The sequence below is a fragment of the Fusarium odoratissimum genome (assembly GCF_000260195.1).
Source record: "Fusarium odoratissimum NRRL 54006 unplaced genomic scaffold supercont1.17, whole genome shotgun sequence".
Lineage (NCBI taxonomy): Eukaryota > Fungi > Ascomycota > Sordariomycetes > Hypocreales > Nectriaceae > Fusarium > Fusarium odoratissimum.
This window is the reverse complement of record NW_022158703.1, coordinates 548963-576407: the sequence shown is the minus strand read 5'-3', so window position 1 is coordinate 576407 and position 27445 is coordinate 548963. Positions and strand designations below refer to the sequence as shown.

Below are 27445 nucleotides of genomic sequence, written 5' to 3'. Positions count from 1 at the left end.
AGTATAAGATAAGATGGAAAAACGGACTACCGGGAAGAGCTGAATGGCCCGTCAACGATTCCTGGGCTCGTTCTAATACGAGTTTCCAACCCTGGAAGCTACACCAGCTACATCGCAGTCGGATACCTTTTCTATCTCTAGAGCCGTGGGAGAGATGCCTTTTCTTAAGGGCGTTCCTGAAATATGAGCTCTTTTCGGCTCTGAAGCTGTTCTTTGGTGCCCATCCATGCCATGAGTATTTCACCACCTGGCCGTTCTGCCGATTCTTCTCGTTACAAGAACAAAATGCTGTTGTGCTAGTTCATTGGCATCATAAGATGCATTCAAGCAAGATACGCCCTTCTACAGATAGCCGCTCTCAAGCCCTCTCGCCTATTCGCATAACTTGGGTTCAGCTGTCCAGCGACGCCCGTCTGCTTTGATAACCCCTCTCGCTACTCAGAGCTAACGGCCGCTGTCATTTCTGTCTATTCCTGGACCCTCAAGCTATACATATTCCTACCTCTTGAATTTTATAAGGACTATAGCATCCGAATTAAAGGTCACTCTTCATAAAAAAAGAACATTTTAAATAAATAAATATAAAAGAGTGAAATAGAAATATACTAAGAAATATAATATTTCTTTAATTTAGTAATATTAATAAAGGCTCTTTATTAACGCTTGTAGGTTTTATAAAGAATATTTATTAAGTACTAGATCCCTGTTCAAGCCAATGTGGAGCAGGGATTTTGGGAGGGACAGAGATTTTCAAAGGGGAAAAGTGGCGGGCTAGCAGCGCTTTTAAAGGGCCTTTGGTTCCTCAAGGCATCCATAATCTGAGTATCTACTCCGCAGCTGTCCGCCCCTGGCCAAAACAGCATGTTCTCTATCGCGAGGCACACTGCACCCAGGTAACATGACTTCGCCTCTCATCGACGATAGGCCCTCCTCGCCACCAACAGCTCCACGGCGCAAACCCGTCCCTGGTAGAGGCTTTACGAAGACTCGGCGCGGCTGCTTCAATTGCAAGCGGCGTCGTGTCAAGTGTTCTGAGCACCGGCCCGAGTGTCAAGGCTGTCGCCGCATGCGCTTACCATGCGTTTATCCCGCAGCTGTCTTGCCTGATCCTCAGACAGTTCCTTCTGCGCCTACAGTAAAAGTATGCCTCGATCATCTTCGGTTTTTCCATCACTTCCTCGCCGAAGCATATCCACCGCATCCGTATGGTGCCTCAGCTGTGTGGCAAGATGTGGCTGCGCTCTCACACAAGGTAAGTCTCGTCGTCAATCTGGCTCTAGATGACGTGTCTGACTCGAATCCACAGTATGAGTTCCTGGCCTCAAGCATACTAGCTCTTGCTGCTCAGCACCTGACTGTGTCCAATAAAGCCGACTACTCTGTACAAGCTCTAAATCTCAGAATCTCAGCTATCAGAGGCTTAAATGATGCCCTATCGCAACCTTGTCATACCGCAGCCGATGCAGACGCCCGTTATGCTGCAATCATCGGCCTCACCTTCCAGTCTACCTACATGCCAGACGGCTTGATGGAGTTTATAGCCATGATGCGTGGATGGATGCTCATCTCTACTACTCTGGTAACTGACCATCGGACATCCATGTTCCGTCAATTCACGCGCGAGTCGTGGGTTGGAAGTATGGAGAAGTATATGGAGGAGCAGCACGGAGTCACTGATGATATAGTAATTGAAGACTTCCTCGCATCCCTCAGAATACTTCAACCATTACTACGAGGACAAGCTGAGCTGCAGTACCTCTCAAGACTAGAGAGATTAGCTCTACTGAGCAAAACATCACCACGAGATGGTTTGTTTTCGTTCTCTCTTCACCATTAAAACCTTAACTAACAGTAACAGCACTCTTGGAAATGGTATTCTGCTACGCTCTGACAAATAAGATGACCGATGAAGACTACGCCAGCTTCACGGACCCTTCCAACTACGGAGCCCAGATCCTTCTTGCGCACTTCTTGGTATTAAACCATATGCTAGAAGAATGCTTTCTTGGCACTAGGAGCAGGCGTTTCTCTTTTTCTAAGAAGATCACCCAGTTCTGGATCTTGAATATCGGGAGACGTTTGCCTGACGGGTTACAGAGATACATGATGTGGCCTTTGGGTCAGGCAAGAGATCTTGCTGTTTAGACTCGGTTGAGATGTTTCAAAGGGCTATAGAACTGAAGGACGAGGTGGATTGGGAAAAAAACAAACGCAGCCTCCTTGAAGCTGCAACGAGTGCAGCCTAGAATGGGATTAGTAGTGCTCGGTCTAATTCGATGCCCCTCATTCTTGATCTTATTTTGAGAAAACGACGAAAGCGACGAACGAGCCAATCACAGGCCTTAGATTCAGATGGTCGGTGCGCAACAGTCAAAAGCCTAGACACTTAACTACAGTCCATAACCTATTGGAATTCACCTCTCGTGTCATGTTAATCTGAACGCGTAACTAATTCTCGCTTTCCTTCTTCAAAACGACGCATTGTTGTGCCATCATGCTGGGTCAGGGGCCGATTTGCAACATGGCTTACGACTCCTGGCGAGGCTCCCAAATAAGAGCGTTGAGCGAGTTGTTATAAAGACACGAGAAGAAGCTGCAGGGCCAACCTTATTTTCTCTACTCTCTATAGCAATCAGCCAAATCTCAACATCGAATACCTCTTACGAACGCCTATTCTATACCTACAATGGCTACCGTCAAACCGACTCTCACTACACTCGCCCCTGCGTCTTCAATTGTCGCATCAGCGACACCCTCGTGCACAACTGCAGCGCCCGACAAGTGCGGCTATGTCCCTCCGGACTCTTGCAACGCCAATTATGGATTCTACCCCAATTGGGAAGACAACACAGCTTTTGCGGTTGCCTTTGGCTTGTCCACCGTGGCTCACCTGGCCCAAGCAATCATTCTCAAACAGGTACTTTCCATCTTATGCCTTGGAGGAATAACAGACTGACATAACTAGAAATTCTGTTGGGTCATCGTGATGGGAGCATCTTGGGAGTGTATCTGTTTCATCGCTCGCGCCCTAGGTGCCAGGGACCAGCAGCAAGCGGCCTACGTCACCGTCTCGACTCTTCTATTTCTACTTGCACCGATTTGTACGTTCTCTATCTAGAAAGTACGATGCTCAGCTAATACGGTACTCAGGGATTAATGCATTCATATACATGATAGTCGCCCGTCTTGTCCATCTCGTCATTCCGCAGCGCCGCGTGGCCGGCATCTCCGCACAATGGCTCGCCAAAATTTTCGTCATCTTCGATGTCATGTGCTTCATCATCCAGGCTGCTGGTGGGGGCATGCTCGCCTCGGACAATGCAGATACATCTAAACTGGGGCAGCATATTTATATGGTTGGCATTGGTATCCAGCTTGGCTGCGTCGTGGTCTTTCTTGTTATTCACGGCCTTTTCTATCGCGAGCTTTCTCTTAATGCTCGTATAGGCAAGCAAGAGACTCGGACCCGGTGGTTGAAGCCTCTCTGTTGGGTTGTCTACATAGTCCTTGTCCTCATCGTGGTAAGTATCCCATATAACAAGTTTGCGCCCCATAGCTGATTTGGTTTGACCAGGTGCGAGTTATCTTTCGTCTCGTCGAATTCGGTGGTGGTGCAAATAGCAACAATGTGGTACTTCGACACGAGGAGTTCCAGCTCTACCTTGATGCATTGCCGATGCTCATCGCTTTGGTCTTGCTGAACGTGGTGCATCCTGGTCAGGTATTGAAAGGTCCTGGTGCCAACTTTCCATCCGCCAAGGTCAAGTGGTGGCATGGCCGATCAGTGGCATTTGAGACACTCGAACTGTCGTCGACACACAGGAGTGGATGATCACCGAACGATTGAATCGAGACGACATGAACTTGTATGCCGACCTTTCCTGGGTGCTTTACAGATAAGGCCGTAGCAGAGTTCCCTGGTGGATGTCTATTTCTCTATGTTGTGATAGTTACGGCAGGACCAAAGAAATAAAGGTTTAGCGTCTGATAGATAAAGAAACATAGTTATTGGAAGGAGGGCTTATTAATATTAGCAATCGCTAAGCGTGCTGCCCCTTATAGTGTTAGGAGACCAAGTTGGTAGCGATGTGAGCAAGAAGGAGGAACATTCGATAAGAGAACGTGCCTGTACATATATAAACAGTGATTGCCCTGCTGCACATTTAGTATGAATTAAGGAACATGGATCTTCTCAATTCAATGTATGGGTACTACACCTTTTTTAAATCACGTCAATTGGTTCAAACAGTGCGTGCCAAATTCTGCCGCATTTCTACCAGTTGGCAGCTAAACAGAGATTGTCTAAATATATTAGTGCTGGAAGGTATATCTATACGGGCCCCAGGAAGCATAACTGAAGATTAGGCCTAGTGAGTTTACACTTATAGACTCTGCAACATATCCTAGCCGCGCGCTGCTTCACAAGAAAGATAATACGAGGGCGAAGAAGGATGGGGGAAAATGCCTTACCATGGTTCGGCGGAATGACTACCTTCTCAGTTCTACGCGAGCCATGACACGAAGCTAGAGGCTATTCAGTCTTATGATGAATAGAAGCAGAGGAAAATTGATTTGACAAGAAATACTTAGATAGTAGCAAAGACAGAACCCCCAATAATGCTGGCTAAAATCATACATGTTATCGCGCCCGCCCCTATCCTGTCCATCATTGTTATCTTTGCATATTTCGGTTTCGACACGTCGACATCCATGCTCGTCTGGCCACCACCCGGGTTTCCTTTTGACGTTCCTCCAGTCTTCGTTGTCACTGGCGGTCTCGCCTTCTGACCGAGGGTGTACATGATAGCTTGCAGAGAGCTCATCTGCGGTCCGACCCCAACGATCCCATCGAACCCGTTGGTCAACCATGTGAAGCCGCAAGCCGTGCCAGCCTTGCCTGCGAAGCCCGAGGCGGGTGATCCTGAACACGAAGCGGCAGCCTTCTTTGCAGTCGATAGCAACGTCTGTGTGATGTATTCGGAGGTATGGGGAGCTACCAGTGCGGTAGCTGCCATCCAACGGCTGAGATAGCCTTTGAAGGTCTGTTGGTCGAGGTTGCATAGCTTATGCTCCTCGCAGAATTGCTCATAGATAACACCGTTTTTCACGAACCTATTCTTTATGTCCCCCAGTAGGCCGTCTACTCGGGTTTTCCACGAAGCTTTCCCGGTCATGTTGTACATGGCAGCAGCACCATAAAGGTAAACACCGCTATTGTAGGTCCATTGGTTGGTATCCATGGAGCTGGGGCATTTCCCTTCGAAATGGACACCATCTCGGACCTGGTATGCGCTGTTGATGAGTCCGATCTTGGTTTCCCAGTCCCAGACCTTCTCAGCCCAGTCCGCGTAAGTTGTATTGCCAGTATAGCGGGCGAGACGCGCAGCTATGTTGAAGAAGCAACCGTTCGAAATAGAATTCTTATAATCATATCCCGCGTTCCAGGTGAATATTTGCCATCGCATTCCACCGCCGCAGTGCTCTGTATCCCAGCGACTAACATATTCGTTGAAAACAGCCTGAACTAGTGCTAGCCATTGCGGCTGGTCTGCTGGCGGGTCAGGATATTTATGCTCAGCTGCCGACATAGCAGCCACTGCCCAAAATCCCTGGTCATCATTGCCTTCTGTCATGGTCTGGTTATCGGGCATATAGTCGTCATTTGTTCCGACCTGATGCAGCATAGCCTGTGTAGTAATCTTGTTGTAGCTCTCATCGCCAGTAAGCCACCAGTAGTCGATCAATGTACCGAACATACCCCCTGCTGTCCACCCTGTTTCGAATCAGATGCTGAAGTCAACATGTATTCCTCCTCATCATGACTTACAGTAATAGGGATCTGGCAGGTTGCCTGGTGTATCACCGGTATTGTTGCCAGTATAGTATTTTACTAAGCCATACGCAACAACACTAGCAGCTTCTTTGACAGACTCTGGATATGGTAAGTTACTGGGCAGCGAAAATGAAGAGACCTGTTGACTTACTGTCGTCGTCCCATGATACATCAATGCCGTGAACAACAGCTGCTAAGGCCGAAGTTACAGCGACCGTTTTGACTAAGGAGGCTTTCATCTCGCCCAATGAACGTCAAGCGGGGAATAGACTTTAGCGCTAGCCCGGAGGAAAGACTCAACTCGACTCCTTATCTCTTCATCAACGGAGCAAGATCGAACAGCGAGGTCTGGTATCAAGTCCAAAATGCTCATGAGTTTTATAAAAACGTGTACGCGATAATTTGAGCGAGCAAGAGCTCTTCGTATTGACTGAGACACTCTCCCGAATTAAATGACGAATTATCTGTCAAAAGGGGTTAACTGGCTAGCAACGAGGCGCAGTATTGGTTAGTCCAGGAACGGGGCCGAAAAATTGCTTCAGGAAATTCAGGTCAAAGGAGGCGAAGCAATAAACACGAGGAAGCGAGAGCACGGATTACGCAATCCTTGCGCTATGGATTCGCTTAGGTGCCGGGGAAATAGGTAGCATGGGTCAAGCAAGTCTAGACTCGACCCTCATTTCCAGTTTATAAGGTTCCATCTTCTCCTTGAAAAAGAAAATCACCGGCCGAGTCATTCACAAGCTCACGTCTCTTGAGATGCTGTTTAAGTAGGCCGTTGGACTTATCTATGTCACCCAGGAGATCCATGTAGTAAATCAGGTCCAGTGGTCAATGCAATACCTGGATACCAGACTACTTCTTAAGATTAAAGTTCGTTTAATTAATGTCTCATTTTTTGGCGGTTAATCTTAGGATACGGTGCTGTTTTACCTTCAAGGAGCTGTCGTATAAAATCACTAGGAAATACGCGCGTCTAAATTACGCGTGGCCCGCACCCGGAAAATACCAGTCAGATGTTTCGAGATGGCCAATTGTGAAAATAAAAGACATTGATGTACCCTACAGAGGACGAATCTCTGATTTTATAACTACCTTAGCGGCAAAGGAAACTTGAAGATTTGAGCAGCTAGTCGTATGTCAGTTTATCTGCTCCTTATCTCCCAATTTTGCCATGGGAGGATGAACAGCATGGGATACGAGGAACGGAAGGCCAACAGGCCTGCGCTGGTCCAAAACTCACCAGTGAGGGTTTTTGGATGAGCAGACGCTATACAAGGGTAAGGCCAATTATGGCAGATTTGGCCAGTGACATAATATGCATACCAAGGGAAAGCAAGAGCACAGGATGTACGTTGCCAGCCAAGGCAATACCAGCAGGTCTATAGCATACACAAACTTCTACTATCGACATATCATTCCATCTGAGTTTCGCGCGCGTTGCTTCAACATCTCTACCAACTCGCACCGGCAGTCCCTCGCTATCCCACCGCTGCAACCCTAACTCGGCTACATCACCACTTCCCCAGAACCCTGCTCCGAGCAAAGGATCATTTAATTGAGTCAACCGAGATGCGCCAGTTCAGCGCCCTAGAGATCTCGGCTTCATCCCTTCAGCCAATTTCAAAAGTTGAGAAGGAGCTGCGTAGCTAGAGTACGACGTTGATACTGTAGCTTCCAAACTTTCCAAACCACTTGTGGAATATTGTCATGTATCAAAGATGCTTTCATCTCGTATCCCTCGCCCCAAAGCTGCTTTCTTGTGTTAAGGAGAATCATTTCGTACTATTTGTAACAATGGTTATGCGTCTGCATGCATTCCCGAGGATGACAGACTGTTTATTCTCGGAAGCTAGTGCTAGTGATAGCACACAACCCTATCTAGGCATGAATACATGCATATGGCTAGGGCAAGGAAGAAGCAATCAAAGTTTGATATCTGTGATGCATGGCCGGAAGAGGGTCACTGTTCTGCTTCTTGACGACCCTTTCTCCATTTCCAGATGGCTTTACACCAAACCCAAGTCTCAATGGTACCAAAGATGCTCAGAACTACCATTACGACCACCTTGGTTCTTTTGCTAAGACCCAGAGAGTTGAGACTAAAAGCTGGGTAGGAGGGATTAGGCTCTAAACTCTCATTTTGCGGAGCCTTGCTTTTTCTGCGCTCCTCTGTTATCCTCCTTTGATCAAGCGGTGATTTTGACGAAATGTTGATGGTTTGGATGGTTGAAAGTCTTTGAAGTGAGCGGAAGGTCGACACACGGGGTCGAATGGAAGCGATGGTGATCATGACGTAGGCCAACGGTTGAGTCGTCTGGCTCTGGTAAAATCGAGGAACTAGAAGGGCAATTGAAATAGCGGAAGATTTTCGACTGTTAATATTGACGAACTGACAATATAATACTGGAGACCAGCCACTGTTATTAAATAGACAGGCTGATCAAGTCAGCCTTCGTATCCCGTATCGCTCGTATCGCGTATTTGACCCCACTTTCACGGAGTAGTATGCCCTCATGTCAAAACGAATTTACCCAAGGAAGGGTTGTTGCCATGTTCAATATAATTGAATCCATTGAGATTGACCGAAATAATCAAGTCTCAATGGAATTAGGCGTCATGCCTCATATTTGCGATGTCATTCAAACTTTCGTTTCCACGTGCGAAAGGGACCAATCAGCCAGAGCACCACTAAAGTATCAAGAATGAGCTTTCAAGGGCCTGAGAACTCTTAGCAATCTTCAACGTAATGGCTGGCTTCAGCCCTATGACAGTGACTCAGATCTGCAGCGCCTCGCCACTCTCGTCCTTCATTGGTCGGCCCGAAGCATCGCGAGATCTTCCCAGCTCCACCTTGCTGGTCAAGTTTTATCACGTTGTCTAGCTAGTCCATACCGTGGTAGTCAATCATTGTGGCAAGACTCGCAATGCCTGTCGCTGTCTCTCTTCACGCTGCTAAATAACATCAATAAGCATGGACCCCAGAAATGAAGGTGCAACTTGGTACGAGCTTAGAATTGTCGGGTTGAAATGCTGGCAAGGCTTCATGAATGGTTTGAGTAGCCACATACTCATCGGATTATTTTCTCAGTGGGCTCAGTGGATGCAGATCTTTAATCCAGTCTTAACAACTTTGTAACGGAAGAAGCAGTAATAATAATATCATCATATATCATTCAATCGCTATATACTTGCTGCATAATATCTATATCTATAAAGTTCTTGACTTTCGTGTCTAAATGGAGTTGTCACCGCATGAGAAGACGCCACGAATGGAGCTCTTATCGTTCTCAAAGATGTTCAACAATTCGGTGATGGAAGACCACAAGCCTCCACCGTTCATGAACAATGACTGGACGATAAGCATGCCGTTAATGATGCAAAGGGCAATCTTCTTCCAGTTCTTGGTATACTGGCCCTTATTGATGTGGAACCAGAAGATGGCGCTGAGACCGAAGGTGAACCAAGCGATCGTGGTGGCGGAGGAGATGGAGAGGATGGAGTCGAAAATGGGGATGGCGTTGGAAATGACAAAGACAATGATCCAGTAAAGGGTCACACAGGCAACCCAGATGCTCCAAGACTTGACACTTCGGTCGGTGACTTGGTGGGTAGCCTTGATGGATCGCATGGCGACAACATACATGTACTTGATGCCGGTATGACCGAAAGCCATGGCTGTCGCGAACACGCAAGGAAGCACGACGCCGTAGGCAACCTTGGCGGGGATTCGGGGCGCGGATCCAAGAGCGGGAGAGGTAGTATAGTCGCCGGCAAGGCAGTAAATGGCGACGGCGACGATGGTGTAAAGGGTAATGGAGAAGACTTCGAGGCAAGCCAGAGCCATGGGGAAATCACGGCTGGGATTCTTCATCTCGGCCATGTACGAGACGAAGCTGATGTTTCCGGCATAGGCGTAGCAGATCTTGAGACAGGCATTGAGGCCTTGTCGGAAAGTTGGGTTACCGATGACCTGGATTTCGCGATCCCATCCGGGAGGGGCCTGGGAGGGAGTGTCGACACCCAAGCTGATCATGACGACAAGAGCGGCGGCTAGAATACTGATTGTGGAGGGGATACCAGACTGTGAGACGAATTTGACGGTTCGAGGCAGACAAAGGACCCAGCAAGCGACGACGGCGATGATAACGAAGCTGACGGTACAGAAGGCATGGTTGCTCAGGGTGTTGAAAGCAACCGATAATGTCACACTGGCAGATGCACAGGTCATCATAACCTTGATCATCAAACCAATACCCGCAATGACCTCAAGCGGTCTACCACCAATGATACCGCACATATCAACGACGTTGACAACGTGAGGATATTTTCTGTAAAATTGGAGGAGTTCATAGGCAGTGTAGGCAGAGAGGGAACCGAGGCCAATGATGGCGATGATACCGGGGACGACGCCGAGGACCTTGAGACAACCGGGGAGGGACAATACACCAAGACCGACTTGGTTGGTGACGAGGACGAAGACTGTGTCCCATTTGCCGAGTGTTCTGTAGTTCTTGCCGCCTTGATTGAAGATATTTTGCACGGGCTCGTCGGATTGCTCCTTGGTGTCCATGATGTCGCCGCCATCGTTGATAGTGTTGATCTCATCGCCGTCGATGCCGCGAATGGATGCAGCGCGGTGATGCTCGGGCTGAGCCATCTCAGGCTGAGTCTTTGTCGTCTTATCTTCAGCGCCCATATTCAATAAAACAAAATAATCGTACCCAGTAATAAAACCTCAATGCGAGGTAAGAAGGTGTATAGTGGCGGGTTATGATCAGCGACAGTTTGACGAGATGAAGACCAACCTCAACTCAACATCGGGCGATACCAAATCTTATATACATCCGCCAAGCCCAAAAGTCTCCAGATGTTTATCTTCCGTGGAGACCTTCTGAAAAACCCTCGTCTCGTTATCTCTTGCACGGAAGAAAAAAGACTCGCGGAGCCCCATGGGGGAACGTGAGTCTCTCACGTAAAAGTTAGCAAATCTTCAGAAACCATCAGGTCATTGGAATGTCCCAGGGCCGAGCGAAAAGAAACGGGGCCGTGGATTAAGAAAAAATAAAATGGAGTTGGTGTTACGTTATGTGTCAGCGATCTTTGCTCAATGAGAATTGGTTGGTCAAACGAGATGAACAAGAGATCTCCAGTATGAGGTGGAACGGAGATAAGAATGGCATGGTTGATTTAACGGTGTCTTGCATCAATTGTCTAAAGTGCTCAGTATATATGTTCTGCTGGAGAGTAGTCGTCGTTGAAATGAGGCTCTCGAGTCCTGGCTCGAGGTGAAAGATTCGGTCTAGCACACGGCTAAATCGGACGCCAAGTAACAAGCTTATTTCCGCCTCATACGGTCTCGGAGCAAAAGAGAGACGGAAAAAAAACCTTGTTGGAAAATCTGCCGGCGGTATTCAACGTAAAAAAAGGTTCAGCATTTCCGTTACGCGAAAAATGGCTTGTTTTGACACATGCATTGGCCATTTTGTGGAGTCGCCCAGTCTTTTACAACATGCCGTAGTATCCGACACCGGCGCAATAGATGTATTGCTATTGGAGAGAGATAAAAAAAAAAAAAGTCTCGGTGGTACTGTAATTGTGTTGAGTCTATCGCCATTGAGGCGGACGGTCTGTCCGTGGTCACGCATCGTAAGACTCTGGTCGGGCGGACTTGAGAAGTGCCGGTGAGTTTATTCCCGTTTATCTTGGTAAGAGGAGGATCCATGACGGGTACTGTATGTACTTTTTGGTGGGAGGGGAGACTGATCAGCATCCTACGTGTTCTAGAAAGTAGCGCGCCTCACTTTCCTGCATCCAAACCCTGACTCGCCCAGCTTCGCGCCCTCCAGAACAACAGGGCGCATTGGTTGGAGTAAGATTCAGGATCTTGTGGGGGCAAAGGTTGGGGAAATGAGGGGGAGAAACCCAATTTCTCACTGTTTTTGACTCAGATGCTCCGACTTTTCCTCTTGATTGTCCAAGATCGTGGGGAATTCTGTGTCTTGGCGGTATTAACCTTTCGTGTTGAATGACTAGCCGACATGCAACTGGCCAACGACGCGTCTGGGGAAATGACTGATGTTGACAGCACATATCCTTCCCCGTGTTTTGGAGTCTTCCAAGGAAGTGGTTTCCTTGGGGTAATTTGTAACTAGTCGCTTTTCTTGACATCACTTTATCCTTGGCGGAGGTGCTCGGTACCGAATTATCCCGACCATTGAGGGAGGAGTGTTATGTAAAAGCTCATCTTATTTACGACGAACCTGCTATATGTATGCTATGAAATAAATGTTATATAATCGACGCTACCCGCACCATCCCGCTGACATGTCAATTACTTGGGCAGCTCGCACTTCCAGCTGTCGGGGTTCTTGTAGTTACCCTTGCGGTCCCAGACATTACGGTAAGGATAGCGGCAGTGTCTACGCTCAACTTCGACCTTTCCGGTGGTAGCACCGTTGACGTAGCGAACACCTGTGATGGTCTCGGGTGCTTGGCCTTCCTCAACCCACTTGACAAGAGCGAGAAGAACGTTGTTCTTCGCCTCCTTACCACCCAGGTTGGCGCGGTTGTTTCCAATGCGATTCGCTCCAATTCCGCCGGAACAGTGACCGCAGCCGCTGACACGGAAGTATCGGTAGAACTCATCAAGTTCAGTGTTGCTGAGGCCCATTGTTGCCGAGACGTGGTTGTAGTACTCCATTGAGTTGTCGGAGCTGATGAGACCGTCCTCGAGACCATGCCAGTGAATGATCTTGGATCCACGCTTGCGGAACTTGGAGAGGTCTCCCTCCCATGTCTCAACGTTGAAGGGGTTGACCTCAGAAGCCTTCTGGTAATCATTGGGTCCAATAGTGTTGGGGTCCCACTTGGTATCGTTCCAGATAACGTACTGGAACCATTCCGTAGAGTAAGGGAAAGGCTGCTCGCCGATGGCAAAGCCGAAACCCTGATCGGCTCCAGGAGGAATTCTAGGGTAGATATATGTACCGTTGTTACCATACAGAGGACCAAAGACCTTGCGGACTGTCTCGATCTGGGGTCGAGTCAGGCAGTTCTTGGTCTGACCCTTGCTGCAGACAAGAGCCTCAGGGCGGTACTGGCAAAGGTTGGGATCCTCGAGAATACCATCTGCAACACCATCAAGTGGCTCGTCGCACTGAACCAAGACGTTCTTTTGAACCATAGCCCATTCTTCAGGGCTGAGATGTGTAGGTGCTCCAGGGGGGCCAGTGATACCCCAGAAGCTTCCAGAGCGGGACTGCAGACCGTTGAAGCGCATAGCGGGAGCACCAGCCACAATACCATCGAAATCATCAGGGAAGCTCTGCGCCTCCTTCCATCCTTGTCGTCCACCAGTTGAGCATCCAAGATAGTAAGACTTAGTATGCTTCTTGCCGTAGAACTTCTTTGTAAGCTCCTTTCCGAGAACAGTTCCAGTGTGAACTGAACGGTAAACATAATCCTCCACGACTCCCGAGTTCTTGTACATGGAGACAGCTGAAGTGCCGTTATGTCCGTTGTTAGCTCCGACAGTAGCAAAGCCAAAGCCAGCACCGTAGGCAACATCATCGTACTGAATACATCCAGCCATTCCACCATTTCCAGTGCTCAAGAATCGACCGGTCCAGTTGGAAGGAAGCCAAGCCTCAAGGGTAAGGTTTGACTTGGGGCCAGTAGTGACAAACATAGCCACACGGCAGATCTCAACATCAGTGATGGTGCTCTTGGGCGTGCATGTTGGGTGGTTGTCAGGAAAAGTGATGTTTTTCCCAGCAGGCACGTGCTCAGTGAACCAGACTTTGGTGTTGGGCAACTTCAGCGAGGTCTTGAAACCAGCGCATTTAGCCGCAAAGTCATCACCCTTGCCAGCAGCAGCACAGGCCCCCAACCCCGAAAAGAGCAAAAATGTAGGACGCATATTATCTTGCGGTAAACAAATATCGGTCGAGGTGTCGCTGAGAACCTGGGGAATAAAGCCCAGAACAAGAACAAGGCCGGCGAACAACATTATTTTATATCCGTCTCCCGCATAAACGTTTACCAAAACCCTGGCCCTTGTATTTTGCGGGGGAACCTTTTGATAATTTTGACGAAATACGCGGATGATTCCTGAAGCAGCAAAAGGCCGTTGATCCCTACCAGATCAGCAACCCTCGGCAATACCATGGGAGTGCTATCGCGGATTGAGGATGGCTTGGCAGGGCGGTAGTTGGGTTCGTGAGGGGAAGAGAAGGGGCCTTGAAACCTCGGCTGGCCTGGTTGGGAACTAGATCCGGGGTGCATGAACGGGGTAAATGGATTGGGGAGGAGTTTGCGAGTCAGTCGTTGTGAGGATGGGCAGAGATATCGGTCCGGATAATCTACTTGAGATGGAGACTAGTGTCGTTATGGGTTCTGTTATTAGGGGCGCTGCAGACTTCTTGGAATGAGGCCATTGTTAAATTAAATCTTGCGTGTTCATATGTGAAATCATGGGTCAATTAATACCGCCGGCGTTTGAAGTTTGACGATCCAAAAACCGCCAAGAGGGTGATTTCCTGGTGTATTCAACTGTAAATGTTAAAATCCAGGCCTAGTCTCACGGCCTCTTCTAGCACCGACAAGCATACAACCCCTGCTTAGCCGATCGATAATTGTCGCCAGTAAGAACCATTGTTCATCTGTTCAGGAACCGGATAACAACCCGAATCATTGCGCGTCAAAAAGGTTCCCAATGCAACATCCTTTTTGTTTATGACGGGTGAGTTGTGAGCATACGGAACACGGCAATTGCATCCCTGTAGATCTATTTCATTATCACTACTCCAAGAAAAGTGGCTGATATGTGTTCTTGCAGCCTCACGAGTTCTTCAGAAATTGAGTCAAGAAGTGAAGTTGTAAATTTAATTCTTATGTACAACCCCTGTGAACTTTATCGCCATTTCCATACATTCGTATTCCCATTAACGATGGGAATACCCCAGATCCACAACTAGTTCGATCATCTGAACTTTGTAGCACCTTTTTGACTTTTTCATATCGGAATTATCACGGCGGTGACATTCTACCAGGGTGTATCAAATCACGCCATGTCCATCCATAGAGAGTTAATGTCCATCCTGGCCATATCACCGTCGGCCTCGCCCTAGCAATTTCCGTTACAGTCTGGCAACACCATCTAATTCCAGATCAGCATCTTTATCTCGGAGTAATAAAAAGGACTACTTACTGCCCACATGTCAATAACAACATACTTGCCCTTGCTCTCAGCAGGTGGCCTCTGCAAAACACCAACGGCAAGGACATAATTCAACCACTCATAATCCGGGTGCGCCGCCTGAAAAACGCCCCTCAACAACGTCCTTCCATCAGGCTGCGTCGGACCAGAAGTTTGGATATAAATATCAACTCCATCATGAGTCCTGAGGTTGTATCGGGTATCGGGGAAGAAAACGCCCTTAGTGTCGGTGAGACCCCAGTCGGCACCAAGGTTAGTGACCGTTCCCGAAAGCTTGGGTCCCTTGAAGGTTCCGCCGGTGATGGGAATTACAACGCGGCTACCTTGACCGTAGTCGCCAATCGGCCAACGTTCGCCGAGGGTCGCATTGACGGTATAGAGATACTCGTAGGACGGCGTTCCCATGAGTTGGGACGCTGCCAGGATAGCATTGGAGGCGATGATGAGGGGAGTCAAGAGTCTCATTGTGTCAATTGAATTGTCCTTAGACTGTCTATCACAGCCGATTCATACTGGACCTTCTACGCTTTTATAAACTCTTTTTATCCTTCTTTTTCTCCAGATCGCCAAGTCGCTATGATGATTCACCGATCATGGAGAACGGTGATCGGCTCGAGGTGAGGGGTTATCACCCCGCATAGATCCATCGGCAATTGAATGCGGCACGCGCCGTTTACTTAGTTAATAATGTCCTGATCCTGTTATAAAAGAGGTTCATGTTTGGAAGTTTCTTTAACCGCTGCGCGAGTCAAGCGTCATGCGGGGAAAGCCGATTAGGGTCAGGGCATCCGAATGCTAGATCGGACAAGCCATCCGACATCACCGTCATGGTCCAGGGCTGGGATACCTTGCATAAACTCGCTCGGCAGTTTATGCTTCCTATCGTAACTCAGTTGCTGTGACATCATAAATCACGGGCTTTGTCTATCAATCAGGGTATCTTGTTGATCTCTCCCAGATCAGCCGTCGTCTTGAGCTGCCCGTTCAGCCTCATTCCTTTCTCTCCACATAGCAGCCCTATCAGCTTGTCGTTCAGCACCCGCCCAAGTCCTCCCTTGAAGGTGTTTCAGACATAGCTGTTTCCCGTCATCAGGGTAGTAAAGCCAAGTAGCCCATTTCGTGAACTGCTTGACATCAGCAATTGCTTTCCGCATGGCAGCAAGTTCCGCCTATATCCATGTGACAGGTTCACTTACGAGGCCTTCCTTCATCTGAGCGCGAGCTCTTTGTCCGATCTTGTCCTCAATAAAGTCTCCTCGCAGCATAGCCAACCGTGAGGGAAACACCCTTTCGAGGTAATGTGCTGTTGATGCAAGATGGGGTTTATCATGCCAGAAGTAAATCGGTGTCAAGGGTATCTTGACACCAGGATGTGTCGGATCTTCGTATCTTTGTGTAAGAGATGATGATAGCTCTCGCAGGACCGGATGCTGTTCGGATATGGCATGTGAGAGCATACGAATAGCAGCTAAGCAGATATACTTGATGGGAGTTTCTAGGTGCGAATCGTATGCTTTCATGATTTGTACAAGAGGTTCCATGGGTAAGTCTGCAACCAAAGCCCAGTCATGCTGCTGCACCCAGACGAAAGGAGTTTGAGTTACCCTCAAGGCTGATCTGACTGCAAGACCGAATCCTAGTCGTCTCGACGGCTCTATAAAGGTGACTTTCTTGTCGCTGGTTTGCGATATCGTGTACTCAACGGTGTTCTGGGGGTTGGGACTACCGTACTCCGCCGTAACACGCCGTTGGGTGAACTTAGCACCGAAATGGCGATATTTTGTGAGTATCAGTTCCTTGACATTCTTCTTGTATTCGTCAAAATATGCTGCTTGCTGAGGCGTGACTTGTCCTTTCTTCAATCGCGCTGTCGGAACTATCTGATCAAAAGTGTCGAAAACAACAATAACATTACATAATGTTAAAGCATGACAATGCTCTTCAAATGACTTGATAACCGCCGAGACAAGCTCCGTCGATGGCGCGGATGGAGTTGGCGAAGTTGTTATTATGACGGTGACCAATTTTGGCACGGTCGTATCTTGGGTCATTTCGCTGCGCTTGAATGACGTGAGGTGTCGCTGTCAATTAGGCTGAGCATTGGCAGGCATTTACCCTGTATGCGACGAACGTTGGGCTGTGTTTGAGATCTGAGTAAAGATAATCGATGGCGGTGAGATTGGGCTTGGATGTGATGGGACGGGCCGCTTGGCTTCTGACGCGGAAAATTTTGCGGTCGCACCATGACGCGATAAGAGTCTACAGCTAACGAACAGCAAGTCATCAACACTCCTACTCCGTACAACAGTCGCAAAGCATAGACTGTCTCAACCAAATGCGACATATTGTGAACCAACCTTCTCAAAATACACCAAGAACAATACTTAATACCCCGTATGAAGGTTGAGAACTGATCGTTGCTGTCTCGACGCGCGTACAGATAACACTGTGTAACATTGACGTGTAACCTCAATTGCATGCATCACCAGCCAAGACACCCAAGACCAAAACCCAACGGCTAGACTAGACTTGTTTAACAAATAGCAAAACACTAAAGCAAGTCATTGAAGCGTTTCATCTCGAATTCCTTGCTTTAACGAAGTGATAGACGCCCGTTAATCTGGCAATAACCGGGGTTTTGAGACCCAGCCATCAGATAAACGCCTGATGCCCTGCATGGCAATCCCTGGGAGCCAAGGGATGCATCTAGCCGCTGTCTCAGCACGTGAATCAATAACGGGTACAGAAGAACACTCTATTGCAGGCGATTTCAACGTGTATTCGATTAATAGATACGAAGCGATGCGTATTGCTGCATATTTCATCGCAAAAATAGAACGACACTGTCTCGACTGTACTGCGCAGCTGCAGTTTTAGTGGCTGGTGTTGTGCCTTCAGTGGGTCACTCAACCCCTGGAGCTAAGAAAACTCCCCAACCTCAAGAAATTAATCTGGCGACTCGACTTGGCTATGCCAAAACCAAGCCAAACCACCAACCTCGCCATTTCCAGCCATCGCCTTTCCAGACCCTCACTAAAACATGAATCAATTCCTGACATTGTCAGTGTAGATTCTCATTCCTTTCACTCTCTACCCGCTATTTTCATGTCTTGTTCGTAAGACATTCTCATTCTACTCTATCCTTTTTTTTTTGTGTTCTTTCACCGCCCCCCCAACATGGCTACAATGGCGGCTCCTCACCAGCCAAGATACAACCTCGAAGATCCGGGCTTTGAGCCTCGCACTGCTCGTGACGCCCGCGAGGCAGCTCGCGCTGCGCGAAGTGGCCAGAGTCCGAGATACAGACGTACTCAATCGCCCGAGCAACTCGATGATTTTCGCCCTCAGAGTGAAGAATTCGACATGCGCTCACCTACCTCTGACGTGGCATTGCAGGACGCCATGCTCGCACAAGCACAGCAGCAGCAACAGGTGAGTTTTTTTCAACCCGCGCTAGGAAACACTGTTTTTCTGCAACATCTTTTCTCCGCGCCAGAACCTCGCAATTAACCTTTTGCTTTTAGCGTGTTGTTCCGGTTGGTCAGGTCCCTCGTAATGCCGGGCAGCGTAGACAACCTCCTGGTCCAGGTCCAAACAACAACGCTCCCAGAGGTCCTCAGCAACCAATGCCTCCTACTTATCCTGGCGGAATGGACGGAGGTCCTCAGCAGCAGCAGCCCAATGGTCCTAGAGAAGGTGGTCGGTACAGACGCCAATCGCGCCGCGCTTCAGAGTCTGAACCCCGACCTCATGGAGAGTCGCCTCCTCGAAATGGTCCAAACACCCAGCAGAGTCGTGTTTCTCAATCCATGGCCTCAGATCAGCATCAGCAGCGTCGCGCACCTTCACCAGACCGACTAGCAGTTCCCGGCAACGACATCAACCGTCTCAACAGCCCCTCCATCCAAAAGAGCGTTCTTCTACCTCTTGAGCAGAAGATTCACGAGTATGATCATCTCATGCACGAAGCCCAAGCTCAAATGAACCAACTCGACGATGAAATCCGCGCTCTTCAAGAACGACGTCGCCAAGCCGAAGACCGCTTCATCGAAGCCAAGTCCAAGCATGACGAGTATGAGCGTCAGCATGCAGATGTCGGCAAAGCTCTCCGCGGGGAACTCATGCAGCAGCCCCCACCACCCACAGTCCGTCAGCCCGTTCAGCGCATGGAGAGCATTGACAGTTTCGATCATCGACCCGTCAGCGCGCAGAGCTCTTTTCATCAGAAGCCTAAGAAGGGGGGCATGCTGCGGATGAGCTTGTTCAACAAGAGCAACTGACTAGACAAGGGTTGCTTATGAAGTTATGCGTTTATGACTGGGATATCGATGGATAAGGGAAAATGGATGACTTGACTTGCTTGGTTTTTTGAAACTTCTTGATCGTCCGCGAAAAAGGACTTTTAGCTTATTTGTTTAATATGCTTGGATGTACATAGATTGAGGAGGTAATTTGTTGCACATGAACATTCGATACATCAAAAGATCTTGCTTTTTCAATGACTCTGTTGCTTGTTTATTTGACTCTCAGTGATGACGTCAGTGAAGCTTCAATCGTAAGATTGTCTGAGTAATTGTTTTGTACACATAAACACTGCCCTCATCCTTGGGATATCCACCGAAAAGCCATCGTCCATCCATGATCCGTGACAAGATTGCACTCCAGCTATTGTTCACGACCGGTATCATTGTGAAGCCTGCACTCCTGTCGCCTTCCGTTCACTTATCAAAGCTGGCCTGTCCATCGCTTACATGCTCATAAATCAATGTCTTAAACTCTAGTCCTTGCTCACTCAAAGCATCAACCACCCTCTCCAGTCCCTTGGGTCCTGCATCACAAAGTAGGATCATGTGTCCGATGAAAACACGGTACTCATCAAACTCATCCTGTTGAGCCGCGACACGTTCAACCTTCTCATCTGTGATGTAAATCGACGCCTGAGTTTCCTCGAGCTCTTTAATCAGCTTGCCGAGGTGCGCCTGTACGACCTCAAGTTCGTGACATTTCTCTTCGAGGGCGGCGGACGTATTCGACTTTGCATTTTCGTGGACCCTCAATACAGTTGACCAAACCTCAGGGCTTGCGGCTTCGATAAAAGTTTTGGCCCTCTGCAGTTTCCTCTCGTTCGCTACATGAGCTTCCGTTTCGGCCATGAGGGTAGAAGTGGCGTCTTTGAGAGGAACTGTGGAAATCAGTATTGTAAGTTTGTATAGGGAGTTGAAGTACCTCAGTGTTATCGCCTGCCATCGCTGAAACAGCAATCTGCTGTTGGCGCGGCTGCTGAGGGAAAGCCTCAGGAAGAGACTCGGTTGCAGGATGTTTGCGGGTCACGGGATTCGGTTGGGGTCTTTCAGGTGAAGGAATAGAGGGCTCGGCCTCCGACTTTTCACTCTCCACGACTGTGTTCTCATCCGTGGGGTCTTTGGTAGCAGGTGAGAAGCAAAGCTGTGCATCTTGAAGACGCTTTGGATACAGTGTGGGCTTCATGCCACGCCAAGCGTCTACAACAGCGCACTTTGCCAAGTAAACCTTGATTTGGCCAAATTTCTCTCTCCGCTGATTCGGGTCATGCATATCTCGAGTGGTGTCAGAAAGAAGATTGTACAAACTCTCGAGGGTACCAAGCGTCCAGTACTCGGTTCCAAGTTGTGATATTCGATTCAGCGGTTCATCAGATTGTCTTTGGGTCTTTGGCATATGGACCTTCAAATGACGTCAATGAGCCTTCAATCATAAGACTGCCCAGACTGATGTGATTAATGCTCAATTCCTTGAAAACTCTATTTGAAACATTTTCACATTTATTTCGGGAATGAGATGCAAATACACATTGAGAGAACAAAGAACTGATCTTGTTGGGCGTGGATGTCTTGGATGCGAGACCGCCACCCTATACCAATTTAGGTTTCCGACCAGCGTTCCGATTCCACTAATGGCTTCCCGTCATCTCAACAGGAGCAAACGTTCGCCCCGTAAGGCTGTAGTTTCCCGTAATTAACTTAGATAATTATAATAAAGCAGCCGTAAAGTCCAAAACTGTCAGTTCAGAGTTCTGTGATCTGCGATCACGACCTTTTTCCAGCGTAGCCATCATCGTAGTCCGCCCTACGGAGTCCAAACGCAAACGATGACGAACGCTAAAGAAGTCAGTGGGGGCACTTTAGCGGAACGCTTTTCAACTGCGGTCGATCTGCCGCATTGACTGTTATCAAGAACCTTTGCAATCAGACTCAACCAAAGGACCTTTGACGTGTTAATTCACGACTCATGCGTTCTGAGACATCATTAATTCACATGAAGAACTCTTCTCCTGAGCAAACTGCGGCGCAGAACCCTTTCCTCTGATTCCGATCAATCCCTGTAGCCTTCGGAAGGTGGGGCACAGGGAGCTGCAAGGAGGATATCCGGGGACTCGGTAGCCCCTGAAATAGGCGCGGGTCTTCGCAAATCCGGAGATCATGAACAAAGAAAGGAGAGGCTTTTGAGTTTGGTAAACCCGGTTACATTGTCTCAACAAGGCAAGTCAATCATGAACCCTTTCTTTCTGACTCTGTAGATGCTGAGTCGATTGAATAGAGCTGACACTGATCGTCGCTGATTGGCCTTTCGGGAACCGGGACCCTCCTCCCGAGACTACGGTTCAACATCGCCATGAACGATGAACATTCCTCTTCTCAGCGAAGAAACTTCAGGCGTAATATGAAACGCACGGTTCGTTGCCACGTTTTGACGCAATGTGATCATCCTGATTTACAGGTTTTATTAAGACTTCTCAAGTGATCTTCAGTGAAGAAATGACTCGAGTCGGCAGCTGAGAGGCCGATTTCTACACCAAACCCTTGGCGAATGTCGATCGTCTTCTAGCGCAGAATACTACTGCAAGCCTCATCCGCCTCTAATTCCCATGACATCCTCTCCTGGGCGCGGATCTGTGCCTCTTATCACCGGAACGATGCTGCAAGATAGAGTTGTGATTGGCGATGGACCCTCGGAGAGACGTACATGATCCATGCAAGTGGCTACGTGCTTTCCAGGCATTAACTTGGCTTTAAAGGCTTCCCCTCCCCTTGGGTCGTGACCCCTATGCATGTGTTGGTTTTTCGTATCGCTTTTTGTTTCTGCAGCCATGGGTAGTGCTACCTCCTTCGCCGCTGAGGCGTTTACACTGCTCTCTATTGGCATTTTGGTCATTGGCCTACGAACGTTTGCGAGGATACGACAAGTCGGTGTGAGGAACTTTGAGGCCGATGATTACCTGATGCTGGTGGCGATTATTCCGTATACGATCGAGACGGCGCTTGCGTATACTGTTGGAGCAAAGTTTCACGGGTTGACCAACAGTGGGATGACGGATGAGGAGCGCAAGGCTCTGTCACCGAATAGTGAAGAATATGGATGGAGGTAGGTTGCTTGACCCTGCGGGGGACGTGGGTGACTAAGTTTGACAGGGTTGGCGGCTCAAAGATCCAGATCGCTGGTTGGATCATGTACGCAACAGTGCTTTGGGTCATCAAGAGTGCGCTCTGTGCTTTCTACTTCCGACTCACGGTAAGCTCAACACGACATTAAGAACCGAATGACAAGACTGACGACTCCAGGCTGGTCTCACCGGATACAAAACTCGAATCTACATCGGCTTTGGCTTCATTGCCTCGACATACATCGCCATTGTATGCTGTATTCTCTTCAGCTGCCAACCATTTAACCGCTTTTGGCAGATCTACCCCGACCCAGGCAGTACGTCGAGACACAATTGGACTTGAGAGGCAAAATACTAATACCCTGTAGACTTTTGCCACCCCGCGTTGTCCAAGCTTTACATCTTCATCATCGTCAGCCTCAACATCATAACTGACGTTTACTTGCTCGCTATCCCCATTCCGATGCTTTGGGGCGCCCGCATTCCCAAGGTGAAGAAGTACGGATTGCTTGTGCTTTTCTCTGGCGCCGTATTTGTGATGGTCGCTGGCCTACTACGATGTATCCTCATCCTCAAGGTATGTGACTTTCCATCACCAGAGTGTCGTGAGGAGTTCACTGACGTCCCCAGAACCCCAAAACAGGACCCGAGGAAGGTGCTTCATGGGCCGTCCGAGAATCTTTCGTCGCCGTCGTAACGGCTAATCTCCCCAGCACATGGGGATGGATGCGCCAAAAGCTCAAACCTATCTTCGGCTCGCTCCTCTCATCCAACAATGTCAGCTCGAAATACAAGGGCGGTCCCGAACCCGGAAGTATCATGCTCGCCGACGGAAACGGATCAAACTGGAAGAGAAGTAACGGAAGGTCTATCAGATCAACGACTGGGCTTGGAAGTGTGAATGATCGGAATGTTTACATTCATGGAGGAGGTGGCGAGGCTAGTTCGGATGAGATTATCCCTTCGATGCCGGGGATTACGAAGGAGGTTGAGTTTACAGTTGAGGAGTCGGATGCCAGAAAATGATGATTGAGGAGATGGGATTTGATTTAGATATGTTATATACCCTGTCATGAAATGACCCAATATGCAATGGACAAGATTTCACTGGTTCAATCCTCCCTTTGATGACTTGGCCTGCCCTGGTATCTCGACTAATGCCGTTTAGGATGGTCTTGACAGGCACTGATACCATTTTCTATTTGAAAACATGAGTCTGCAACTGCTTGCCATTTTCATCATACCTCTTCGGAATGACGTTCAAAATACCATCAACGTCCCTCGGCTCATAATCCAACATCGAGGCAGCCAAAACCATGATATCCATTCCAAAGTTCTCCTTGATCCAATGCGCAAACATGTCCATTCCGGCAACTGCACCGCCCGCAGTCCAAATGTTCCCTTCGACAATCCATTTCTTCTCATCAGTCCACTTGACGTTCGGAAATTTCTGTCTGAGAGGCTGAATAGCACCGTGGTTGACTGTCGCATTCTTGCCGTCAAGTACACCCGCTGCCGCAGCGACGCTGGCTCCAGTGCAAGTGGTGAAGAGAAGCTTTCCAGCTGCGACGTGCTTTTGGATGAACTCGGCGTACTTGGGATGAAGCTCAAAGTTCATGGGATCCGGACCCCCGAGGAGAAGGATGTCAAGTTCGGGGCATTCGTCCACGGTTGTAGTCGGGACAATCGGAATGTTACTTGTTTCAAGAACAAAAGTTTCGCGAGTGATGCCGATGTGATGAAAGACGAACTCTGGGGCGCGAGAGATTGTGTCTTGGTCGACCTTCAAATGGCCAGATAGGGTTTGGATGTATGGCTTGGTGGCAGAGTTGAGGAGGTCTGTTGGGCCCAAGACATCTATAGCTTGATAGTCGTAGACAAGTGCACCTAAGTGGAGGGGAGCCATTTTGCCAGATTGGCTGGAATGAATTTAGAGTGATGACGGATGATGAGGGTGCTTGATGGTGTCATCCAAAGCCAATGGTTGTGCTTTTACGACCCTTTTATAGTGACAGCACCTCATTGTTGTGTACAGAAAAAAAAAATCGAACTGAAACATGTAACTTCCGATGGCCATCGCATGGAGTTCCACCAGTTTGTGATATATCCGAGCTGGAGTGGATGTTAGACGATCATGGTGGAGTTTTTGCTAGGGGAGTATCCAACAGGAACCCAGCAACTCGATTAGACTCATTTAGGTTCCTCAGATCCCGCCTATTGAAGCATAGTCAATTGCAATACTTCCATGATGCTTCGGAGCGAAATGATGCGTCGTGGCTGATGAGCCTTCTAGACACAGAACGGGTTGTAAGCACTCCGATGTGACAAAAGGTGCTGACCCGCTTCCGAACCGCAACCGGAATAAGGAAGAAATTCATGTGAATAAGAAACTAGAATGAAGGGGCTTGATTGCTTTCGAATGAAATGAAGAATGTTACATCGAGATACCAAAATAATTAGCTAACGGGAAGTGGGTTGGACATTGAACCCAACACGTGCAGTTCTTGGCTTCTGAATGCAACCGTTCGGCTGTCTCGGATGTTATTCTCATCGTCTAACCCGCTCTTATCTGCACAAGCATCCACCAACGTCGGCACTTGTCATGGATCTGGATAAGTCTACCACGCGACGACGCCATGTAATTAAAACGCGGGGAAGTAAAACGATGCGTTCATTCGTCGCAGCGGTCACAGCTCAATGTCACAGTCGAGACCGTCTCCATCGTCCTGCTCAAACGGGCTCAACAGCCGAGGAAAATCCCTCGATCTGCAACGCTTCTTGCAACCATTATCTTGACAGAGCGGGGAAATTATCTTGATAGATGCTTGTTCAGAGCTTGAACAAAATGAGGATAGGGAGTTGGATAACTGCAATCTATTCGCCCAACTCGGTAAGCGTGATCTACGAAATGTCGGGGTAATTGGCACCAAAGTCAAGAATTGCAATGTATATGCCATAAAAGGAAGGAAATTGGGCACGCTGATAAGATAGTGTAGCCTCGCTCTATCAGAAGACGATAAAGTCTACGACAGGGACATGGAACATAGCTGTGACGAGAATGGAAGGAGGTGAAGATAGTCGAATTGATTGCACCTAGGAGATAGAGGTCGGGATCAACAGGAGGATCGTCTAATATGAAGTCGAGAAGCATAAGTAGTTCACCGAAGTCCTCAAAATCATGCATGTTATTCTTCTGCAGACTCTCATCCTTCCCACCTTCCTTGGTCATATCGAGTTATCGTGACTTTCAAGATGCGACACTCAACTTCTCAACTCCTCTCAATATCCCTTGGCCTTCTACTAGGTTCAAGTGAGGCAGCATCGATACCACGCAAAGAAACCTGCACCAAAACCAAGGTTGCAATTCTGGGTGCTGGTGTAGCTGGCATCACTGCCGCACAAACATTACACAATGCTTCCATCCACGACTTCATCATCCTCGAGCACAATGACTACGTCGGAGGCCGCATGAAACATACCACTTTCGGAAAATCCTCCGATGGCAAGCCTCTGACTGTCGAGCTCGGTGCGAACTGGATCGAAGGTCTTCAGAATCCTTCAGGAGAGATCAACCCAATTTGGCGCCTCGCTCAGAAGCACAAAGTGAAGAATACGTATTCTAATGACAGTGCGATCATCACCTACGATGAGACTGGAGCTTCCGATTATACTGAGCTGATTGACCTCTTTGACGAGAAGTTTGAGATCGCTTCGCAGGAAGCTGGTTATATCTTCACCGAGAATCTTCAAGATACATCAACTCGCGCTGGTCTTAGTCTGGCAGGCTGGAAACCAAAGAGGGATATGAAGATGGCTGCTGCTGACTGGTGGGGCTGGGACTTCGAGACGGCGTATTCTCCAGAGGAAAGCGGCTTCGTGTATGGTGTCGCTGGAAACAATGCTACCTTCAAGCACTTCAGTGATGAGACGAACCTTGTCATCGACCAACGAGGCTACAATGCTTGGCTCGTTGGAGAAGCGAATGAGTTTCTCAAGAAGAATGACCCAAGGCTCCGTCTGAAGACGACAGTTAAAAAGATTGAGTACACCACCAAGGGAGTCAAAATCGATACCAACAACGGGTGCGTCGAAGCAGATTACGCTATCTGCACGTTCTCCGTCGGCGTTCTTCAGAACAACGCCGTTGATTTCAAGCCTACGCTTCCCCGCTGGAAGAGACAAGCCATTGAACAGTTCCAGATGGGAACCTACACCAAGATCTTCATGCAGTTCAACGAGACGTTTTGGCCTGAGGACACACAGTACTTCCTTTACGCTGACCCAGAGCAACGCGGCTACTACCCATTGTTTCAGTCACTGAGCACACCAGGCTTCCTTCCAGGATCGAATATCCTGTTTGGCACAGTTGTGCAACAACAGGCTTACGAAGTTGAGCAACAATCGGACGAAAAGACCAAGAAGGAAATCATGGAGGTGCTACGCTCTATGTTCCCCGATAAGCACATTCCCGAGCCCACTGCATTCATGTATCCCCGCTGGAGTATGGAAGAGTGAGTCACCCAGCCCCCCACGCTGCAATGTTTGCTAACAATGAGAAACAGGTGGTCGTACGGGTCCTACAGTAACTGGCCCGTCGGTATGACGCTGGAGAAACACCAGAACCTCCGTGCCAATGTGGATCGATTGTGGTTCGCTGGTGAAGCCAACTCAGCTGAGTTCTTCGGGTACTTGCAGGGCGCTTACTTTGAAGGGCAGGAGATTGGTGAGCGAATTACGAGGATTTTGAAGGGTGAGGAGTCAGAGCAGTCACAGCAGATGAAGAGGTACAAGACGTTACGCGGTACGACGGAGCCTGAGGAGCATGATGCTGCCAACGGATGGTCGACTCCTCTTGATGATTAGGAAGACAGTGCCTAGAGAGAGTCAATGTTCATGAGTTCCTTACCTTTGATTTCTGTAGGTAGCACGTGGCCTGTGTCCACCTATCGTAGTCTTGAATATTGGTTGGCTC

General features: G+C 48.6%; 13 protein-coding genes across 16 annotated transcripts; 5 read left to right on the top strand and 8 right to left on the bottom strand.

Annotated features, from left to right (window-relative positions):
• Positions 1 to 801: 801 nt before the first annotated feature.
• Positions 802 to 2430, top strand: FOIG_10174 (uncharacterized protein). Its single transcript, XM_031210476.1, has 3 exons — positions 802 to 1252; positions 1307 to 1808; positions 1859 to 2430. The coding sequence occupies exons 1-3, from the start codon at positions 899 to 901 to the stop codon at positions 2143 to 2145; spliced, it is 1143 nt and encodes a 380-aa protein (XP_031059954.1). The 5' UTR covers positions 802 to 898; the 3' UTR covers positions 2146 to 2430.
• Positions 2431 to 2686: 256 nt separating this feature from the next.
• On the top strand, positions 2687 to 3832 carry FOIG_10173 (uncharacterized protein; the record flags this gene model as incomplete). Its single annotated transcript, XM_031210475.1, has 4 exons — positions 2687 to 2917; positions 2966 to 3101; positions 3151 to 3521; positions 3575 to 3832. 4 exons carry the CDS (start codon positions 2687 to 2689, stop codon positions 3830 to 3832), a joined length of 996 nt encoding a protein of 331 aa, XP_031059953.1.
• A 707-nt stretch (positions 3833 to 4539) lies between these two features.
• On the bottom strand, positions 4540 to 6253 carry FOIG_10172 (uncharacterized protein). 2 transcript variants are annotated; one of them, XM_031210473.1, is made up of 3 exons: positions 5985 to 6253; positions 5828 to 5932; positions 4540 to 5773 (listed from the first exon to the last, which is right to left on the bottom strand). In XM_031210473.1, exons 1-3 carry the CDS (start codon positions 6070 to 6072, stop codon positions 4587 to 4589), a joined length of 1380 nt encoding a protein of 459 aa, XP_031059951.1. In that variant the 5' UTR covers positions 6073 to 6253; the 3' UTR covers positions 4540 to 4586. The 2 variants fall into 2 exon arrangements, with proteins under 2 accessions (XP_031059951.1, XP_031059952.1); XM_031210474.1 differs by having other exon boundaries at positions 4540 to 5932.
• Positions 6254 to 7606: 1353 nt separating this feature from the next.
• Positions 7607 to 8532, bottom strand: FOIG_10171 (uncharacterized protein). Its single transcript, XM_031210472.1, has 2 exons — positions 8368 to 8532; positions 7607 to 8272 (listed from the first exon to the last, which is right to left on the bottom strand). Exon 2 carries the CDS (start codon positions 8124 to 8126, stop codon positions 7797 to 7799), a length of 330 nt encoding a protein of 109 aa, XP_031059950.1. The 5' UTR covers positions 8127 to 8272; positions 8368 to 8532; the 3' UTR covers positions 7607 to 7796.
• Positions 8533 to 8981: 449 nt separating this feature from the next.
• FOIG_10170 (uncharacterized protein) lies at positions 8982 to 11091 on the bottom strand. 2 transcript variants are annotated; one of them, XM_031210470.1, is made up of 2 exons: positions 10919 to 11091; positions 8982 to 10803 (listed from the first exon to the last, which is right to left on the bottom strand). In XM_031210470.1, exon 2 carries the CDS (start codon positions 10530 to 10532, stop codon positions 9069 to 9071), a length of 1464 nt encoding a protein of 487 aa, XP_031059948.1. In that variant the 5' UTR covers positions 10533 to 10803; positions 10919 to 11091; the 3' UTR covers positions 8982 to 9068. The 2 variants fall into 2 exon arrangements, with proteins under 2 accessions (XP_031059948.1, XP_031059949.1); XM_031210471.1 differs by having other exon boundaries at positions 8982 to 10801.
• Positions 11092 to 12030: 939 nt separating this feature from the next.
• On the bottom strand, positions 12031 to 13875 carry FOIG_10169 (feruloyl esterase). Its single transcript, XM_031210469.1, has one exon. The coding sequence runs from the start codon at positions 13842 to 13844 to the stop codon at positions 12168 to 12170; it is 1677 nt and encodes a 558-aa protein (XP_031059947.1). The 5' UTR covers positions 13845 to 13875; the 3' UTR covers positions 12031 to 12167.
• A 739-nt stretch (positions 13876 to 14614) lies between these two features.
• Positions 14615 to 15657, bottom strand: FOIG_10168 (uncharacterized protein). The gene is made up of 2 exons (XM_031210468.1): positions 15045 to 15657; positions 14615 to 14993 (listed from the first exon to the last, which is right to left on the bottom strand). Exons 1-2 carry the CDS (start codon positions 15516 to 15518, stop codon positions 14961 to 14963), a joined length of 507 nt encoding a protein of 168 aa, XP_031059946.1. The 5' UTR covers positions 15519 to 15657; the 3' UTR covers positions 14615 to 14960.
• An 85-nt stretch (positions 15658 to 15742) lies between these two features.
• On the bottom strand, positions 15743 to 17319 carry FOIG_10167 (uncharacterized protein). Its single transcript, XM_031210467.1, has 2 exons — positions 16250 to 17319; positions 15743 to 16177 (listed from the first exon to the last, which is right to left on the bottom strand). The coding sequence occupies exons 1-2, from the start codon at positions 17102 to 17104 to the stop codon at positions 16013 to 16015; spliced, it is 1020 nt and encodes a 339-aa protein (XP_031059945.1). The 5' UTR covers positions 17105 to 17319; the 3' UTR covers positions 15743 to 16012.
• A 658-nt stretch (positions 17320 to 17977) lies between these two features.
• On the top strand, positions 17978 to 19556 carry FOIG_10166 (uncharacterized protein). The gene is made up of 2 exons (XM_031210466.1): positions 17978 to 18485; positions 18578 to 19556. The coding sequence occupies exons 1-2, from the start codon at positions 18231 to 18233 to the stop codon at positions 19331 to 19333; spliced, it is 1011 nt and encodes a 336-aa protein (XP_031059944.1). The 5' UTR covers positions 17978 to 18230; the 3' UTR covers positions 19334 to 19556.
• A 215-nt stretch (positions 19557 to 19771) lies between these two features.
• FOIG_10165 (uncharacterized protein) lies at positions 19772 to 20750 on the bottom strand (the record flags this gene model as incomplete). The annotated part of the gene is made up of 3 exons (XM_031210465.1): positions 19772 to 20132; positions 20186 to 20235; positions 20280 to 20750. 3 exons carry the CDS (start codon positions 20748 to 20750, stop codon positions 19772 to 19774), a joined length of 882 nt encoding a protein of 293 aa, XP_031059943.1.
• Positions 20751 to 21282: 532 nt separating this feature from the next.
• FOIG_10163 (uncharacterized protein) lies at positions 21283 to 24620 on the top strand. Of its 2 annotated transcripts, XM_031210463.1 has the most exons (6): positions 21283 to 21764; positions 21831 to 22454; positions 22502 to 22601; positions 22652 to 22790; positions 22842 to 23050; positions 23104 to 24620. In XM_031210463.1, the coding sequence occupies exons 2-6, from the start codon at positions 22141 to 22143 to the stop codon at positions 23497 to 23499; spliced, it is 1158 nt and encodes a 385-aa protein (XP_031059941.1). In that variant the 5' UTR covers positions 21283 to 21764; positions 21831 to 22140; the 3' UTR covers positions 23500 to 24620. The 2 variants fall into 2 exon arrangements, with proteins under 2 accessions (XP_031059941.1, XP_031059940.1); XM_031210462.1 differs by having other exon boundaries at positions 21283 to 22454.
• FOIG_10164 (uncharacterized protein) lies at positions 23505 to 24379 on the bottom strand (the record flags this gene model as incomplete). Its single annotated transcript, XM_031210464.1, has 1 exon — positions 23505 to 24379. One exon carries the CDS (start codon positions 24377 to 24379, stop codon positions 23672 to 23674), a length of 708 nt encoding a protein of 235 aa, XP_031059942.1. The 3' UTR covers positions 23505 to 23671.
• Positions 24621 to 25697: 1077 nt separating the features above from the next.
• Positions 25698 to 27336, top strand: FOIG_10162 (N1-acetylpolyamine oxidase; the record flags this gene model as incomplete). The annotated part of the gene is made up of 2 exons (XM_031210461.1): positions 25698 to 26984; positions 27036 to 27336. Exons 1-2 carry the CDS (start codon positions 25726 to 25728, stop codon positions 27334 to 27336), a joined length of 1560 nt encoding a protein of 519 aa, XP_031059939.1. The 5' UTR covers positions 25698 to 25725.
• Between the last annotated feature and the right edge of the window lie 109 nt (positions 27337 to 27445).

Coding starts and splice junctions, on each gene's coding strand:
- FOIG_10167 (XM_031210467.1), bottom strand. CDS start 17,104: ATGACCCAAGATACGACCGTGCCAAAATTGGTCACCGTCATAATAACA. Junction 16,178..16,249: donor CTCAGATGAAGGAAGGCCTC/GTAAGTGAACCT, acceptor GATGTCAAGCAG/TTCACGAAATGGGCTACTTG.
- FOIG_10166 (XM_031210466.1), top strand. CDS start 18,231: ATGGCTACAATGGCGGCTCCTCACCAGCCAAGATACAACCTCGAAGAT. Junction 18,486..18,577: donor AAGCACAGCAGCAGCAACAG/GTGAGTTTTTTT, acceptor TTTTGCTTTTAG/CGTGTTGTTCCGGTTGGTCA.
- FOIG_10163 (XM_031210463.1), top strand. CDS start 22,141: ATGTGTTGGTTTTTCGTATCGCTTTTTGTTTCTGCAGCCATGGGTAGT. Junction 22,602..22,651: donor CTTTCTACTTCCGACTCACG/GTAAGCTCAACA, acceptor TGACGACTCCAG/GCTGGTCTCACCGGATACAA. Junction 22,791..22,841: donor GATCTACCCCGACCCAGGCA/GTACGTCGAGAC, acceptor AATACCCTGTAG/ACTTTTGCCACCCCGCGTTG.
- FOIG_10174 (XM_031210476.1), top strand. CDS start 899: ATGACTTCGCCTCTCATCGACGATAGGCCCTCCTCGCCACCAACAGCT. Junction 1,253..1,306: donor TGGCTGCGCTCTCACACAAG/GTAAGTCTCGTC, acceptor TCGAATCCACAG/TATGAGTTCCTGGCCTCAAG. Junction 1,809..1,858: donor CAAAACATCACCACGAGATG/GTTTGTTTTCGT, acceptor TAACAGTAACAG/CACTCTTGGAAATGGTATTC.
- FOIG_10168 (XM_031210468.1), bottom strand. CDS start 15,518: ATGAGACTCTTGACTCCCCTCATCATCGCCTCCAATGCTATCCTGGCA. Junction 14,994..15,044: donor TTGTTATTGACATGTGGGCA/GTAAGTAGTCCT, acceptor ATCTGGAATTAG/ATGGTGTTGCCAGACTGTAA.
- FOIG_10172 (XM_031210473.1), bottom strand. CDS start 6,072: ATGAAAGCCTCCTTAGTCAAAACGGTCGCTGTAACTTCGGCCTTAGCA. Junction 5,933..5,984: donor TGTATCATGGGACGACGACA/GTAAGTCAACAG, acceptor TACCATATCCAG/AGTCTGTCAAAGAAGCTGCT. Junction 5,774..5,827: donor CCTGCCAGATCCCTATTACT/GTAAGTCATGAT, acceptor GATTCGAAACAG/GGTGGACAGCAGGGGGTATG.
- FOIG_10170 (XM_031210470.1), bottom strand. CDS start 10,532: ATGGGCGCTGAAGATAAGACGACAAAGACTCAGCCTGAGATGGCTCAG.
- FOIG_10169 (XM_031210469.1), bottom strand. CDS start 13,844: ATGTTGTTCGCCGGCCTTGTTCTTGTTCTGGGCTTTATTCCCCAGGTT.
- FOIG_10171 (XM_031210472.1), bottom strand. CDS start 8,126: ATGATCACCATCGCTTCCATTCGACCCCGTGTGTCGACCTTCCGCTCA.